Genomic DNA, 18,814 nt, shown 5'->3' on the forward strand with positions numbered 1-18,814 from the left:
TTCGCTATTCTATGTCACACAAAAGTCGCAAAAATAGCCGTTCTACAAGCTCAAAACGCGTGGCACCGCAACGCGTTTTTTATTTTATTTCTGCTCATTGGAGATAAGCAATCACGTTTTTCTTATAGACACATTAACTTGGTAGATGATAGACAGAGAGACAGACGGATATGTGAACTTTAAATATCCTTTTTTATGCATCAACATATTTTCCCTGTTGTTGTCTATTTAAGGAGCAGCCCCCTGGCCTGTTGGTGTATGAGGTGTTTGCCACAGACGGTGATGAAGGGCTGAATGGAGAAGTGCGCTATGCGTTCCTCCAGACCGGAGGGGGGAACAAAGACTGGGAGAACTTCCGCGTCGACGCCCTGACGGGAGTCATCACCACCGCCGTCAAACTGGACCGAGAGAAACAGGCCCTGCTCAGCGTGAGTAATCCAAGCTGTGTGTGTGTGTTTGTGTGTGTGTGTATGAGTAAATGTGTGTGTTTGGCAGTGGTGGAAAGTAACTAAGTACATTTACTCAAGTACTGTACTTGAGTACAATTTAGATTTTTTTACATTTTCAATACTTTTACTTCTATTCCACTACATCTCAGAGGCAAATATTGTACTTTTACTCCACTACAATTATTTGAAAACTTTAGTTACTTTGCAGATTTAAATGATTACATTATAAAACATACATTAACCACTTGAACCCTATTTTATACCTAGGCTATTTGAAAATAGCCGATCTACAAGCTCACAAGCCCACTACGCGTTGCATCGCGACGCGTAGTGGAGCTTGTAGATCTGGGTTTTTTTCAAACATTTTAGAACTTTTACTTTTGGTACTTTAAGTACATTTTGATACCAATACTTTTGTAAATTTTGAATTCCAGACTTCTACTAACAGAGTCCTTCTACATTGAAGTATTGATACTTTTACTTAAGTTAAACATCTGAGTACTTTTTCCACCACTGGTGTGTGTGTGTGTGTGTGTGTGTGTGTGTGTGTGTGTGTGTGTGTGTGTCTGTGGATGAGTAAATGTGTGTGTCTGGGTTTGTGTGTGTATGCTTAGGCGATATCGAAAATATCATATTGCGATGTAGTCCTATTTTAGTTATGCAAAACATATACATCGGGGGATATTGCAACATTGCTGAAATATACAGTATGCAAGCAGAAAATATGGCGCGTTATCAGCTTGCCCGACTTTGCTGGGGTTATTGCGCTGACTACGCATCTCGAAGTGACGCGTCGATCAGCGCGTTCGGGTTTCAACCCAGGATTGGCCTCTCTCCTTCTCTCTCCCTCTCCCCCTCCCTCCTTCCACCTCTCACTCTACTGATGGAGATTTCAAACAACAGACAAATTGCAATTAAATCATTTGTTACCCTTCAGGATCACGCTCTCCGCACGTCCGTTATATTGGTGAAATTAAGAGCAGACAAGACTGTTAAAATTAAGTGTATTTATTAATCAGTAATACAGATTGAACATAGAAATGTACTTAACAACAGAGATCTCTGGGCTCCCACTCTAGCTTTCCTTATCAGCAAACAGGTTGCATCGAGGTCAGTTCACAAAGTCAGAGCCCCGCTAAATTGTCCCTGGAGCCTTATTAATAATGGGTGGTCTTCCAGTTGGGAGCGTCATCTGCTTGTCTGCCCCTCGCCATCTGATTCCGCATTTCTCTGCAAGCCGTTGGGGGGGGGGCACTTCTATCAATCTGCATCTTAAAGATTAGAGAAGTGGAGAAAGGAACCAATACACAAGCCCAGACAGATGACCCTTGATTCACACCAACGGGTCATCTGATGTTTTGACATTTTACAGTTGCTCATTTATATCCTGTTATTACATACACTGCTATAAACTCAGTCATTCTCATCACTTGAGCCACACACAAGGTACTTTCCAACATCTGCCATTGTTCTAAAAATGACCCTTTTTTCAAGTGGGCCCAAATGCACACCAGCCATGAACACAATTAATATAGTTGCCTGTAATGATTTAATGGGTTAGTAATGTCTTCTTTTTTAGTCTTTATACGGACAGCAATGAAACAATAGTATTAAAAACAATCGCATACTCTTATTATAATACCAACTAGTAATAACTAAAGCTTTAAAAGGATATCAATTAGCTTTAAAGGATATCAAATTTCACAACAGGAACCATTGTCTAACATCGCTGATTTGTGCTGACGTCGACCGCCGCCTAACACTGCCCATTTTTAATGACATCACTGCTGTGACATCAGGCATGTCCATATTTGGGCATAATCTGCCAGTGCTGTGACATCAGGCATTTCCGTATTTGGGCATAAGCCGCCCGCCTATCCGCTCGCAGGAAACACACAACCTTTTTATTTAATTTAATTTTCTAAGATATTCTTTTGGCTTTTTCTGCCTTTATTAGATAGTACAGTAGTCTGACAGGAAATGGGGAGAGAGAGATGGGGAGTGATACGCAGCAAAGGTTGTCGGGATCGGGATTCGAACCCGCTGTCAGGCAGCCTAGGTGCCCGGACCGCTACCCTAGCCGTCCGGGCCCAAACACACAACTTTATATAGTGTAAATAACAGTACATTCAATATTAACACATTGTGTGCCAGAGGTTTATTAAAATATGACGCATGGATTCTCAAAAACGGTCCGGACCGTTTATGGCACTCAATGTGTTAACTTAATATCGTCCCAATCTGAAAACAGACTAAAGTTTAAACCCACTCCACAACAATGCAACTAATCGCAACTTACAACGAGTTGCAAGAAATTGCAGCAGTCTGGACTGACTAGTTGCAGTCCGGTGCCATTTGGGGATAATGGTTGCAAGTAGTTGCAAGGAGTGTGGACTGGCCTTTAGAGAGCCAGTGAGAATATGCATGTGTGTGTATCTACCTTAAACGCTATTCACACAGAAGCCCTAGGATTGAACCTTGGATTGACATGGATTGGACCCATCCAAACCACATAATTCATTGCATTCACATGTGCTCTGTTCCTCTGTTCCTCAGCTTATCATTGTGGCCTATGACCTGGGCCAGCCAGTGCCTTATGAGACTACTCAGCTCCTTCAAGTGGCGTTGACGGACATTGATGACAATGAGCCCGTTTTCCATAAACCTCCAGTGAGTATAGAAAAGATCCATGGTCACAGCGACGATTATCCTCCTCTAAGCACCCTGTCTATTGGTCAGTTATTCTATCTTGTATTATGCGCCTGTATATATCACCGTAGTGAGTGGAAAGAAATGTAATACATTCAACATGTTTTGGCCCTGACCACATAACCACAAAGCAATGGGTTCACATCCGGAACATCAAGAACTTGTGCCCTCCTCTCTACCCTCGATTTCCTTTGTTTCTTCACTATTGGTGTTGACAGGGTACACTGCAAAATCCTGAACCTTAATTCAAGAGTCAAGATTCTATATTTATATTGTTACATCTTAGAGAACAGAACAGAACAGGACAGGACAGTAACATGATTTGGTTTTGGATGGTCAACATTGTAGCAGCAATAACAACAATAACAAAGTGACAATAAGGAATGGCAACAATAGCACCAAAAAAAGCATGGTATTTACATTAGTGGTGATGACTGTAGTTACTGACTATAGTTACTGACTATGGTGCTGACTATATGACTATGGCACTGACTAGTTACTGACTATGGTGCTGACTATATGACTATGGCACTGACTAGTTACTGACTATGGTGCTGACTATTTGACTATGGCACTGACTATAGTTACTGACTATAGTGCTGACTATGGTGCTGACTATAATTACTGACTATGGTGCTGCTGACTAGCTAATGACTATCATAGCACTCTTTGAGGTGTTTGAAGGTGCTGTGTGTGCATGGTTCCTACTACTGTGTGCAGTCTTGATATGTAAGGGGCCAGTATGGGGGGGGGGGCAGCTGTACACACAGGCAGACAGCCATATTGGGGGGATTAGCATTTTCAAAGCTTGTTATTGTTCTTCTTCCTTTCCTGCTTGTTCATAAACCTGATTGTCTGGGGGAAGCAGCCTACTGCCAATGGCTCTGTGGCTACCAATCCATTTTCCAAGTGGCGGCATGTGAAACAGTCCATGGATATTTGATAAGCCTGCAAGCTTTGCTGATATAATATCTGTCATGCTCACACAGATGTGCTGGTCTAACCGCATTACCCTCTGCAATGCTTTATGGGTCCATTTTTACACTCCCATACACGTGTAATTCTGGTATTGGGTCTTTTCTGTCCTTGTGTTTCTAGTATAGAAACACGTTCTTATGATGAAAACACAAATTCTACACATTAGCACTTCACATTTCTTGAGGCATTTATACTTTTTTTGCATGGGAAGCACCTATAAGGGCCTACGGAAAATATCAACAGTCAACACTTTGTGTACATCTTCTATGCAATTCTTCAGTCTGACACTGTGTGTGTGTGTGTGTGTGTGTGTGTGTGTGTGTGTGTGTGTGTGTGTGTGTGTGTGTGTGTGTGTGTGTGTGTGTGTGTGTGTGTGTGTGTGTGTGTGTGTGTGTGTGTGTGTGTGTGTGTGTGTGTGTGTCTCAGCGTGGCAGTATGTCGTACCAGATGCTGTCAGTGCCTGAGCACTCACCTCCAGGGACCATCGCGGGGAATGTGACTGGAGCTGTGGATGCAGATGAAGGTTCCAACGCTGTGGTCTATTACTTCATAGCAGGTGAGGGGTCTCTCTCATTGTTGTACATCAGTCACACTTATTGTATACACCACACACACACACACACTAATCTAATTTACTCTAATCTAACGAATCTCTCTTCCACTGCTAAATGAAGCGCAACGTATTCCATACAGAGACCACATCATTCCCAAGTGGCAGTAGAATGCTATAGGCAAAAGGAAGGTGCTGGACATATTTTAATCAAGGATACATATAGCTGAATAAAGCAATTTATTATTATATTATTCAATTTATTATATCTGAAAGTATTAACATGTTCCTACGGATGTATGTAATAAAAACATTCCCTATCAACAGCAGATCGGAAATGTGCTTTAAATTCCGGCACAGGCTGTCAAACATCCTGGTTTAAACCAAGGTTATAATAGTTTGGGATTTTTCATTATAGTTTAGTTTTAGTTAGTTTTGAAGAAAAAAAATTTGATCATAAGTGTGGATGTTTCCTTTGTTGTTGTTGTTGTTGTAATCCCCTCCTCTTTGCCCTCTATGGAGTAAAAACTAAAACTCTTAACTCTCTCAGTGCCAATGAAATAAAAAAAATATGTTCAGCAATTTTATTTTTTTTCAAAGTAAAAAAAAAGTGCTTAGGAAGCGAGATACAGCCTTTTTCAGTTATAAGTTAAACAAAGAGTGGATGGAGCTGCAAATCTTCAGATAATGATAACTTGGGTTCTGAACATAAAAAAAATAAATAATAATAATTAACTCGGGATTTCTCATTTTGGTACTGAGGGCATTCAGAAAAAACTCGGGATATCTCGTTGTGTGGCACTGAGAGAGTTAATAAATAGTCCTTGAAGAAAGAATTAATCTAAAAAGTTATGTTCTCTAAAGACATTTTCATTAGAATTACAGCATCATAACAGATCTACAAACTCAACGCGTTGTGAGCTATTTGTGGCAAAAGAAAAAAGAGCATACCAAGTACAGTTGCAACTCAGGTCTGTTTCATACAGAGAGGTATAGGGGGTTTAAGTGGTTAAAATAGGTTATCACGATCCTCTCCACTTTCTCCTCGCAGGAGGGAACAGCGAGGGAAACTTTGGCCTGAATCCCTCTGGCGTGCTGAAGGTCAAGAAGGACCTGGACCGCGAGGAGATCCCCGTCTACTCCATCGTTGTCAAGGCCTCCAGCAACAGGAACTGGTCTCCTCCCCGGGGCCAGAGGGCGTCGCGGGCCAGAGCCCTGGACCCGGCGAATGACCCCACCCTGCAGGAAGTCCGCATCTTCCTGGAAGACATCAATGACCAGCCGCCACGCTTCACCAAGGACGAGTACACTGCAGGTACCATTGTTTAGAGAGGCAGAGAGAGAGGAAGAGAGAGAGAGAGAGAGACAGAGAGAGAGGGGTAGAGAGCAGAAGAGAGTGTACCCGAATGACCTCCAGAGGCGGTACTTTATGCATTCGCGAAGGGGAATACTCAGTCCTTAACCCATTCAATCCGGGAACGCATCTCTGTCATTTTAGATGTCTTTGGCTATTCAAAAATAGCAGATATACAAGCTTGTAGATCTGCTTTTTTTTTTTTTATCGTGAAAATGTGTGCAAATCTTTTAATATATATATTTTTAAAGCCAACTCTTGTAAGATATTTTGTTCCAGGGACCTACAGAAGCAAAGATTTGAGTAAAAAATGCTGTTTAAAAAATATATATGTATTCAAAGATTCACACAACATTTTGTTCACGATTTTTCAAAAATAGCAGATCTAAAAGCTCATAGCGCCAGAAGGAGCGAGTGCATTTTCCGGCAGCGGCTGCTGCCGCGGAACTGCCGCGGAACTGCCGGTGGAGGAGCGGCAGCTGCCGTCAGTGACTGCCGGCGGTGGAGCGGCAGCTGCCGGCGGAGCAGCGGAACTGCCGCGGAACTGCCGGTGGAGGAGCGGCAGCAGCGGAACTGCCGCGGAACTGCCGGTGGAGGAGCGGCAGTCAACTTCTTTTTTCCGCCGATAAAGTATAGTTTTGGACCATGACGGAGGCGCGCCGACTCAGCAGACCTTGAGGCCAAGGAGTCGCGCCCGAGCGCCTCCAGGCGCGAGTGCCTGCGACGACCGGCCGATGGTCTGCTAGTCGACTAAGCGCCGTCCGAGTTATGTACCGATAGGCACAGAATCGTAAATAATATTGGTGGGGACTGCGTTACACAAACGCAGCACACTCCCAAAGCTGGCGCCGCCGGCAGCTCCGCGGCAGCAGCCGCTGCCGGAAAATGCACTCGCTGTCCCTCCATAGCGCAGCACTCGGTGCGCGAAAATCTAAAATGGCACAGATGCATTCCCGGTCTTAATGGGTTAAAGCACTACCTCTAGTAGTCAGGAGAATATGAAATAGAACCTGTATAATTCTGTAACTGATTTATACGCAACTGAGTGTTTCACTCAGGCTTAACTGTTTGTTCTGACTGTTGCAGGAGTGGCAGCGGATGCCAAGGTGGGCTCGGATCTGATCCAGGTGATGGCTGTTGATCATGACATCGGCAACAACAGTGTGGTCCGCTACGGTATCATGTCAATCCGCTACATCAAGCTGCAATCCAACGATACCGAAGTTGTGGACAACATTTTTATCATAGGTGAGCCACATACAATACATACGCACTATGGAAATCTGAATCTTTATCATCTTCACTTATGTTTTTCACACCGTGGCTCTGATTTGGAGATGCTGGATATACGCAAATATACTTTAGATTTTGTTTGTGTCATAGAAGAGAAAAGGCAGTGGTATAACTTTACTTTTCCCTTTTTTCTCATCTCCAGACCTAATTAGTGAAATCAATCGGTGTTCTTAGTGCCATTAATGTACATCCCATATGACTCATCTACATCCTATGTAACAGCTCCATTCCTGTGTCTTGTGTGCCATCCCCAGGTGAGACAGACGGTATCATCCGTACCTACGATCTGTTCACTGCCTATGACCCCGGCTTCTTCCTGGTTGAGGTGTACGTGCAGGACGAGGCGCACCACATCGACGTCACCATGGTGAGAATATACATTCTACGGGACGACCAGAGGGTCAAGATTGTGATCAACGAGATCCCGGAGAACGTCCGCCTCTTCCAGGACGAGTTCATCAAACTGCTGTCCAACATCACTGGAGCCATTGTCAACACAGATGACGTACAGGTGAATAACTGGTTAGAGAGTTTCAGTGTGTTTATTCGGATAAAAACAATAGCAAATGATGAGGCACAACTGATCCCTTTCTTTGTTGAATATCACAGTCCAACTTAAATGACTGCACCATTTACGTTGGACCGTGCTTACTGAGAAATCAGATTGAACACTGGATTCATTCAATTAAGTGTCTTTTCTTTGGGAAAAGCTCAAAACAACCTCGTCTCCCGTGTAATTTGGTTGATCTGCTTGACCTCCCCACTAACACCCATTGACACACACAGGTCTTAATAAAAGGTGAGGGTTAATTGGGTGTTAATGAGCCTGTTGTCCCAACAGGCTGCCACTTACTTCTCCAGACTAATGCTTGACCTCTCTCTTAATTACACTCACAGACCGGACCTCTTTTTATTGCGTGTGCGTGTGCGTGCGAGTGCGCGTGCGCGTGCGTCTAGAGCTAATTTCGCAAACCGTTGGACTGATCATGGCAAGTTCCTTGTACACGCTGCCCCCAGGCCATAGTACCTCCACACATTTTCTTTCACATATGATATTATTCAACGTTAATTTGGAATGGAAGTCGATGGGGCTCGGATTGGGCTGAAACTTTGCTCATATCTGGAGTCATAAGTTATAATACGTACAATATTTGGAGTCATATGCCATAGATGACTGACTTCACAGGCTGGCCACAAAGTCCAAGATCCACATGGGAGCCATGCGGTTCCTAAGTGGATCTCGAAATCTTTTTGTCTATCTGTGTATCTGGAGCTAATCTTGTAAACCACTGGCTAGACCAATCAGTGGCAAATATCTTGTGCATACTACCGGTAGGCCAGTGAAGTACCTTACATTTTTTTCAAATATTTAACTTAATAATGGTCAATGAGGCTCTGATCAAGCTGAAACTTTGCCAAAATTTGGAGTCTTAAATCATAGCAAACTTAAGCCAAGTCCGGGTTCCACATTTCCATGTGGATCTTGAGACCCACATGATTATTTTGTTCTTTCTTCTTTCCTTTAGTTCCACGTAGACAAGAAGGGGAGGGTGAATTTTTCGCAGACGGACGTGCTGATCCATGTGGTCGACAAGCAGACCGACCGCATCATGGATGTTGAAAGGTCTCATTTGCGTTTCTTAACAGTTTGCTTATCATTGATTAGATAGAATCCTACCTCAGTGTTGTCCCGGATGATGAATGTCCCATGTGACGTGTTTTCCGGCAGGGTAATCCAGATGATCGATGAGAATCAGGAGCAGCTCAGGAACCTGTTCAGGAACTACAACGTCATGGACGTTCAGCCTGCCGTCAGCGGCAAAGTACCGGAGGATCCCTCCACGCTGCAGGTCTGTGTAGCGAGGGGCTTCTACAGAAAGAGCATAGGAATGCATTTTGTTATCCCAGCCAGGCCGAAAGCAAGGGGGCGATTATGTTTTCGCCCCTGTTTGTTTATCCATCTGTCTGTGAGTCTGTGTCCGGGGCTAATCTCGCAAACCGCTGGACCGATCACACATATTGTGTATTATCTTTCTTTAAATATTTCATCTATGGCGGTCGAATCGGGATGAAACCTTGCCAAAATATGGAGTCATATGTCATAGATAACTGACGTCATAGACCACCTGGCCTTGCAGAGATATGCATTCCACAGAGCGCACCTTCCTATTTATCTTCTCTTTAGGTAAGATAAAGCTCCATCCTCTCTCTCTCTTCTATCTCTCCCTCTCTTCTCAGATGGTCATAATTATCCTGGCTGTGCTGCTGTGCTTGGCTGGTATATTGTTTGCCCTGATGAACTGGCATTATCGCAGAGTGTAAGACTCCTCATTCAATAATACCACATTTCATTCTGTAACGTAGGGCAAATACTGCATGAGTTGGTCTTATGTGTTTTAAATGTTTTTGTGCTACAGTAAGTGTGAGCAGTCATGTAAACATGTTTATCACACCATGACTTCTCTATTTCCTGTGGCAGGCACAAGAGGAAGCTGAAGGCAATTGTGGCTGGGTCTACAGGTGAGAAATATAGCAACAATGAAGGGTACATTCCCTTCCAGCCGTTAACAGCGAGATGTGGCAAGATGTCCAAGGCTGTATTTCTAACAGGTCTATCTATCTGTCCTCTGCAATTCAGGGAACCAGGGCCTCATGGACATTCTAGATATGCCCAACACCAACAAGTACTCCTTTGAGGGGTGAGATTACATTTTTGCCTTATTCATTGTGGGCGTTTAGCGAGGCGATTTCTATCAGTTTGTTCTGCTGTTATGCAAGGAGATATTTTTTGTGCACATACAGTATTGGTCAGTATGTGTTACATATAAGGAATAACTCGCAACAGGCTATGGTGTATTGTGACGGTTTGTTCATCATGGCTCATGTTTAGTTTCTTGGGAGAAATGCATTGCTCTATCCATTCCTCCATAGTTAACCTACATGGAGGTTTAAAAAAATGACTTATTTTCTATCAATTACACACCCCATGAAGCCTTGAATTCATTTTGTCACATTCCTAAGCCAATCATTTGATGACCGGCGGAAAGATGCTAATGTCTCCGGTAGGAGACTCAAAGTTGACACTTTGAGTCTCCTACCGGAGCCGCCGCCGGTCATCAAATTATTGGCTTAGGAATGCGACAAAAACAAAAAAATCTCCATGAATTCAAGTCTTCATGGGGTGTGTAATCGATAGGAAAAAAATTTGGGGGTGAACTATCCCTTTAAGTTCACCTTACCTTGTGTTGTGGATTTCACCTTGACCTACAGTTTGTAGCCTTAGATTTCATATTCATCATCCAATTTGATTTTGTTTTTTGTCGCATTTTTTGATTTTACCAACCCATGTTATATGAGTCTCAATGAAACCTTGAGGCAGGGCATATTATTTTCAGGTCTGGTGTGACTGTCAAAAATATCACGCAATGCCAAATTCTAAACCGAATTTGTTGCTGTTGTGTCGGCAAGTTACATAAGTCTGTGTGTGTGTGTGTGTGTGTGTACGCAGAGCTAACCCGGTGTGGCTGGACCCATTCTGCCGCAACCTGGAGCTGGCTGCCCAGGCCGACCACGAAGACGACCTGCCTGAGAACCTGAGTGAGATCACGGACCTGTGGAACAGCCCAGCACGCACTCATGTTAGTACCGCCATCCATCTGGGCTCACTTATTACACAATAACTGTCAGTGTTCAGTGTAAAATACTATAAAAAATAAACACATGAATATAACCATATATACACAGAGTGCAGAGAGATACAGTGCCGTCAAGACGCTTGTGATTCTCGATCAATTATATTGCCTTTTTTGCCACTGTGGGGGGATGACACCGCCATCATTCAAGTTTACACTTCTTAATATCATTTGGCCTCTCAGTCACCCCATCACACACCTCACAATATCAGTCAATAACTGTGCATGTTGGTGTGTCTGGCCATGTGTGTGTGTCTACGGATGAGCGTACAGTAAATGCGTGTGTCTATGTTGGCATGTGCACACCAATGATGAGTTTGTGTGCATGCCCATAAATGTTTACGGGTTGGTGGTGGGGCAGGCCCTAGTGTACAGTATAAGTGTGTGTGTGTGTGTGTGTGTGTGTGTGTGTGTGTGTGTGTGTGTGTGCGTGTGCGTGCGCGCGCCTGGGTCTATGTGTGGATGTTCCATTGATTGTGTCTGTCTTTGTGTGTCCATACATGCTTTCATGTGTGTGTGTTATTTTACAGGGGACATTTGGCAGGGAGCCTCAAGCTAAGCCTGAGGATGACCGGTATTTGAGAGCAGCCATTCAGGAGTACGACAACATCGCCAAGTTGGGTCAGATCATGAGGGAGGGGCCTATTAAGGTGAGAGACACAAGTTCTGTTACTTTATCCAGGGGTGTAAACACAATGAGCGTGTTAACATGCATACATACAGCCGATCTTACCCCGTTTAAGTTTATTGAAATGGTCATGCAAAACACTGGTATAGTGGGGGGGGGGGGGCAAGGTAAGAATGTAAGGTAAGCATGTAAGGTAAGCATGTAAACCCGATTAAGGTGGCTAATACTTGCCGAATCTTTTGATTTATTTGGAAATGTAGCCTGCTATAGCCTTATTTATTACAGGTTCTTGTGCACGTGTCTGAATATGTAGCTGTAAACCCAGATTACTGCTGTTATCTCACAAATGCTATGGATGTATTGTAAACACTTCTATTACATCTAATATAATATGACTGTTTCCAGTAATCGGGGTATTTAGCTGGCTATTCAAGTGGAATCTATAATTCAAATGGAATCTTTCTTCTGCAAAATCTAACAGCTGTCAAACTGCTGTCAACTTCACAGCTGTGAGCAAATTGCTGAGTGTAATTTCAGGCGACAGTGTTTTGGGCCAATGAATGAGGCTGTACAAATGGCTGGCCAGCCTTTGCTCGCTGCAGCGATCAAAGCTAAATGCAGCACCTGGTTTTGGTCGCAATTAACCCTCCATTTTACCTGTGTGAACCTGCATGTAAATGTAAATGCACTCACTGAAATTCAAACTCAAATGTATTTTTTTTCCATTATTCATGTAGTCTCTCTGTCCATTTGTCATAAAACATATGGGAGACACGGTCAGAGGGCTGAACCTAACAACTCATGTCTTGAAAATAAAAATAAAGAGATAGACCCAGAGGAGTGAGAAATAGACTGAAATGGACTGAATGTAGATCAGAAGTTTTCTGCCCGACAGCGACAGTAGATGTGATAGATTGTGTTTGATTATAACTGCCGTCCTGTCAGGGCTCCCTGCTCAAGGTTGTCCTGGATGACTACCTGAGGTTGAAAAAGCTCTTTGCAGAAAGACTGGTCACCAAATCTACCAGCATGGGAGACCACTCATCCATCACTGAGGTGGGGGTTCGTTCAGAGAGGCAGAGTTCTTCACCTGCTGCTGTGTGCTGTTCCAGTTTCCCGCCACTGGAGGGCGATCTTGTTTCACTCTTTTTCCCCTCTTCTGCTGCTGCTACCTCTGATGTGCAATTCTGTCTCACCACTTCTTGCATTGCTAGCTTTAAACTATGGTGGCCTGGAAGTGCGAAACATAACGGTTCACAAAACCAATTAGCATTACAGAAAACAGCTTAGTAAAACTGAAAACACTCATAGATGCAGGACCAACATAATAGTGTTGGATACAGCCATGATAATAATAAAGAAATCTACATTGTAAGATCTGACATCTCCGTGCCCACAAACACACCACCTCTTCCAGCCCCCCCCTCTCTCTCTCTCTCGCTCACTCTCTGTGGTGTCTGTCTGTCTGTCTGTCTGTCTGTCTGTCTGTCTTCCCTCCATTAAGTGTGTCTGGGTTACTGTAGTAGTTTTTTTTATCAGTGTGTAGGATATCCGGTAATTACATTTATTGTGGCTTCAAAATGCCTTGTAGTACAGTAAACATAACACATTCAGTCTTCTATTTTGCAAAATCTCCACTATCACAAACATATAACATCAACATAACCAATGTAATAGTAGTAGGCTATCGGTATACAATTATGATTTTACACACAACACAGTTTTAAATAGTAAACGTTCCTTCTAGTCTGTCTGTTGCTTGTCTGTTTGTTGGTAAAGACACTTTGTCATTATTCTGTTCAGGACATGTGGAAAGTTTTGTCATCTCAGCAGATCAGTGTTAAAATAGCATGCATGCTTCTTTCCCTCTGTTCCTTCTTCTCCCAACATTTCCTTCCATTTTTGTAGTCATCGCAGAGTTCATATCTTGTGCGGATGTGAGGTTTGTAGTCATTGATTTTGCATGGTTGCTGCTGCTGTGATTTCTTGTGTCTTCTATTGTTTTGATCCGCTTCACAGAACTTCCTTCACCCTGAAGTTCTTTGAATAGTGTGTCTGCTGTTGATGAGGATGGAGTAATGATCCCATCGTCGTCACTATTATTGTCATGGAAGAATTATACTAACCATTAGGCATGTAACGATTTATCATAAATTGATTAAAATCGATTTAATTAAAAGAATATTGCGACGCAAACAGCAGAGGGCACGTAAAAAAGAGAAATCGTTTTCAGTCATTTGGTACTGTATTGAAAAGACAATTAGAGAAAACACAGTATTGTAAAAAAAAAATAATAATAATAATTAAAGAGAAGGAAATACTGGATTTGTGTAATAGAAATTATTTAAAACATGATTTTTCGGTCATTTGTCTGGAAAATTATTTTGTTAAAAAATCCTGGAAAATCGTATCGTGAACCTAGTATCGTGATTCAAATCATATCGTGAGTTGAGTGAATCGTTACATGCCTACTAACCATGCAGGGTGAAGAAATAAGACAATATATATATGTATTGTAAGAAAATCATCACACACAGCCCTTCAGCTTGCTAGGTCTAAAAAAAACACTAAATTGTTTTGCACAGAGGGTTGGACATTCAAGACAGTGAGAGAAGATGACAGAACACACACAGCTAGGCATGAGACAACACAATGAAGTGTCATTAAAGACAAGCAAACATCAACTTATATAAAATTTAGGTTAAACTGAGGCAAGACCTTTATCTCCCTCAAGAATATTGGGTTGTGTAAAAGAACAGCAATAAGACACATTTTCATCAGGAAATAGGACACATCACTACATTATAATATATGTATTGTATTATTATATTATAAATAAGCATATAAACATTATAAATGTTCCACTCCATATTATTGGTACCCTGGGTAGATGCATTTTAATAGACCTAGATACTCAAATAATTGAATACACAAAAAGTCATAAATGATTCTATTTTATAGTGACATCAAATATTTATATCTACTCTTTCCGTTTTCTGAAATATTGTGTTTTCTGATTTGCTAATCCTTTTTGTGATTTCCTGACCACAGTATGAATCAGACCTGGGTCAAATAGCATTGTGAACAGTTCTTATAGTGAGTTTTAGCCTACTCTGATGCTACGCAAGGGGCATCTGCAATATACAGTATGTCGCAAAATAATGTGTATGAGAAAGTCTGATAATCAGAAGAAACTGAAAATGAAAATTCCGGTATAAAATATAGTTATCTGTGATTGGCAACTTACTTTACATCTGAACTATGCCTTAGAATCCACAGAGCGCTGCGGTGTCAGACTCCTGCTGTGGTGTGCATTCTGACACCGCAGTTATGATTGCACCAGGGGAGTGCTCTGTGGATTTGTCTGTAGGGAAGAAAGTGTTTAACTATTGTTTGAACCAGGTGTGACCCCTATAGCCTAATTTATACTGACATGTCAGCTTGAAGATAAAATCTTGTCGGGCAAGCAACATCGTTGCAATGGAGTATAAATTAAGATTAACCAGTGGTGGACAAAGTACTCAACCCTAGTACTTGAGTCAAAGTATAGATACTCCTGGTCAAATATTACTCAACTACAAATGAAAGTTGCTCAGTCAAATTTGTACTTGACTTAAATGGAGTAACTGGAGTAGCCTATTCTTAAAAAATACTTAGGTATTCAAAGTTAGACGCTTTAAAAAAATGCCATGCTACACTATGTCGTCCAATGTAAAAAACTTTATTTTTAAATGCCATGATACACTACGTCGTCCAATGTAAAAAACATTCAAAATACTTACAAAAGTACAAATTACAATGTAGTACATTTTCTTTTTAATATCAATGCATTGTTGCATTGAAATTTTGAACCTTTCCAAAAAAAGAAAATCACTATTTTTGAAATAGAGATTTACAATGTATTTTTGTACGTTTTGTTCCCGGTGGTCACTTTCTAGAAATGTAGTCCAAGCTACCAAAAATAAAGAAATACTCAAGTAAAGTACAGATACAGAAAAAAGAAAGAAAAGTACTTAAATGCAGCACAGTAAATACAGTTACTGTCCACCACTGAGCTGAACTCACTTTGTAGAGTCTACACTGTAGACTCACTTGCTCTTCTGCTGCACTCTGGTTCACTTTGTTTCAGTGATTCTCATCTCCAGACTTCTTCTCTTCCCGGCTGTACTGCTCTTCAATGTATTTCCATGGAAGGAGCTCAGGTCCTGTTGACCTACTGCATCCTCCATGTGTGTCCATATCATCTCTGTCAAACACTAATTTAATTCCCCAACCCAACAGCTGATCCAGAGCGACATGGACGACGACGAGCGTCTCGGGATGGGTGGCGGCCGCGGGACACTCCGCTTCAAGCACAAGCTGCCCGTGGAGATGAGGGGTCCCGACGGCGTGCACGTGGTCCACGGCAGCACGGGCACGCTCCTGAGCTCCGACGTCAACAGCCTGCCGGAGGACGACCAGCGGGCTCTGGGACGTTCTCTGGAGACGCTGAACGGCGACGGCGGGCTCTATTCCGAACGCAACGCTCGCACGGAGTCGGCCAAGTCCACCCCGATGCACCGCACCAAGGACGGAGACAGCACCCAGTCGGAGACGCCCCTGGAGATAACTGAGTTATGACTAGCCGAGGCCTCGCTGGTCTGAGAACAGTCAACCGCTAGTGTGTGTCCTTGTGCTGCCCCCACCCCCGGGCCCACCCATCTCCCCAACACCCATATCCTGATAGGGAGGCGTGGCTGGGGGAGGGGAGGGGGGGTAGAAGTGGAGTGTGTCTAGTCTAGGAGGGGGAATCTCAAGAACCTCAACCTCAAGAAGTCAGTGTGGGACGGTGTACTGTACAACTCATTGGTTCTCAAACTTTTTCTAATGTCATGGACCCTCATAACTGTGGAACGGTGCAAATGGTGCCAAATGGACCGTGATGGTAGCCTGATTATCAGACTGAAGCTGCGTGGAGCTTCAGTCTGACATTCGCTCCAGTGTAGGCGATTACAAGGGGGAGGGGATTAGAATTTCCCTGAACCAATTAGAATTGGTTTTGAATTTCCCTAAACCAATCACAAGGGATCCCCACCCCCACCTCCGACTCTCATTGGACAATACATTTTTTGTACAGAATAAATCCTAGGTTCACATTACAACACCAGACCAAGAGAAGCAGTCCACTCAGAGAGTGGGAGGGGTTTATGGTCCTGAACCAGGCTACCGTGACGGGTCCTTTTGGTTCCATTTGTACGCTCTCAGAGTTACAGAGCTGTAAGGGTCCATTTGGAACCCCCGCAAGGAACCCTGGGGGTCCCTAGACCCCACTTTGAGAACCACTGCACTAACTAAAGGATTGTTTGAGTGGATTATAATGTTGATGATGGTGGTCTGAGGTAACGCATTCAAAGAGTAGGTTTATTAAAACAACCTTAAATGATGGAAGATCATAAACAGGCACTTCTGCAATATAGGCAAGGTTACCTGGACCTCAGTGATGTTCAGGTAACAAATGAGAGACTATACGCCTCCCGATAGGAGAAGCTTGTTAAACCTTTATCTAAAATACTGTATGATGGTGCCTCATTCTCCCACGTTCTTTTGAAGTCATACCTGGACTGCATACACTCACACAAACACAAATGCACACACACCAAAAAAATGAAGCTACATGCACTCAGACCAGCGAATGGCCGTCAATGTGACTGTAGAAAATTACACAATTCTTTATCATGTTTTATTTTTTCCCCATGTTTAACAGTTCAATCAGTGTTGATTGGGGGGAGGGGGGGGAGCGTCGGATACATAGAGATCAGATAAATCAAGTTTAAATATAGACAAGAGCACTTTGATAATGTCTCTCAGTAATACTCATGAGAGTATTCACCTGCCTCCATGAGAAAAAGGGCGATTTGCATATTCAATTTGAATATTGTTAGTGATGTCATCGCTGCCGAAGAGGAGGCTTTGTTGGAAGAAAAGAGAAATGGTACAAGAAGAGAAATTCCAGCCTGTAAGGGCAGTAATGAACATTGTGTTTTACTGGCCCAGCTCAAACTCCAGGATGGAATGAGCCAAATATGGACAGAGAGACCATTTACTGTTACTTGAAAGAAGTCTTGTATAAAGAGAGTATGGACCATGACTATCACGGAGCCACAGCAAAAACAAAACATTACATTTTATGAGACATTTGATATTGAAGGCAGTGATGCAATGCCTTTACTATGGACTTGAGGATTTAGTGTGGTCTTGAGAATATGTGGAATATTGAGGGAAAAAAAGAAAATTATCCCAATTCTGGGAAGTATATAAGATGGCATTGTGCCCATGAACCGACTTTACACTGCCACCAGAGGGAGTAAAAGAGTATACGCTCAAAATGAGCAATGTTTGCTTTATTTTTTTATTTTATAGGAAATATTAAAGAGAAAATGTAATGTAACTTTAAAAAAAAAAGAGTTATTTTTAAAGAAAAATGCTGGCTTACCAAAATGGGTAGAGAACAGTTGTGGATGTCTGGAGTATGTGTACATTGTGCTATGATGACATTTGTTGTTGTCGTCCGTTTTCCTTTGTAATAGCAACTGACACCGTTTCCAATGAGTGGTGTGTTTTTAATATTATTTTTATACATCCATTTTGTAAGTTTTTATTGTTTTTTTGTCATTTATTGTCACCAGCCCTGAGATTCATGTTGGGAAATGTTGAATGATCTGTGATAATAAAAGAAATATGCAACGGCCTTTGACCCAGATCAGTGAAATAAGGGAAACCCGATTGGGAAATGACAATATCAGCTGGTACTCGACACACGCAAGTACTGGAAATACTGAAGCTGGGAGCCAAGCGGTGGTGGAAAGTTAAGTAACTGTAAGTACATTCACGCAAGTACTGTATTACATTATATCTGTATCTCTTAGGAAATCAAACAGTACCCTATCCAGCATGTGCTCTCTAATACTCATGCTCAGTCACACAAATAAAAGGATTACTGAGCATGGGTGAGAGCAGATTCATTAACCACTTAACCCATTCAATCCTGAGACTGTTGTCATTTTAGATTCCTTTGGGCGATTCAAAATAGCAGATATACAAGCTCATAGCGCCTGTAGATCTGCTATTTTTTAGAAAAATCTTTGAATATATATATTCAAGTGAACATTTGTAACTCAAATC

General features: G+C 42.4%; 1 protein-coding gene across 1 annotated transcript in view; it reads left to right on the plus strand.

The window, feature by feature from the left end:
- The window catches only part of cdh23 (cadherin-related 23), a 317,500-nt gene extending 301,118 nt beyond the window's left edge, over positions 1-16,382 (plus strand). The window contains exons 54-68 of the mRNA XM_080448675.1: positions 234-428; positions 3,006-3,119; positions 4,563-4,692; positions 5,738-6,001; positions 7,127-7,288; positions 7,588-7,844; positions 8,860-8,957; positions 9,063-9,183; positions 9,572-9,651; positions 9,813-9,853; positions 9,972-10,032; positions 10,842-10,971; positions 11,556-11,675; positions 12,599-12,709; positions 15,935-16,382. Coding sequence (XP_080304801.1) covers positions 234-428; positions 3,006-3,119; positions 4,563-4,692; positions 5,738-6,001; positions 7,127-7,288; positions 7,588-7,844; positions 8,860-8,957; positions 9,063-9,183; positions 9,572-9,651; positions 9,813-9,853; positions 9,972-10,032; positions 10,842-10,971; positions 11,556-11,675; positions 12,599-12,709; positions 15,935-16,273 — 2,223 coding nt within the window. The 3' untranslated portion in view covers positions 16,274-16,382. The remainder of the gene's footprint in view (positions 1-233; positions 429-3,005; positions 3,120-4,562; positions 4,693-5,737; positions 6,002-7,126; positions 7,289-7,587; positions 7,845-8,859; positions 8,958-9,062; positions 9,184-9,571; positions 9,652-9,812; positions 9,854-9,971; positions 10,033-10,841; positions 10,972-11,555; positions 11,676-12,598; positions 12,710-15,934) is intronic.
- Positions 16,383-18,814: the final 2,432 nt, after the last annotated feature.

Source organism: Gymnoscopelus braueri (assembly GCF_963280865.1).
Source record: "Gymnoscopelus braueri genome assembly, chromosome: 14".
Taxonomy (NCBI): Eukaryota; Metazoa; Chordata; class Actinopteri; order Myctophiformes; family Myctophidae; genus Gymnoscopelus; species Gymnoscopelus braueri.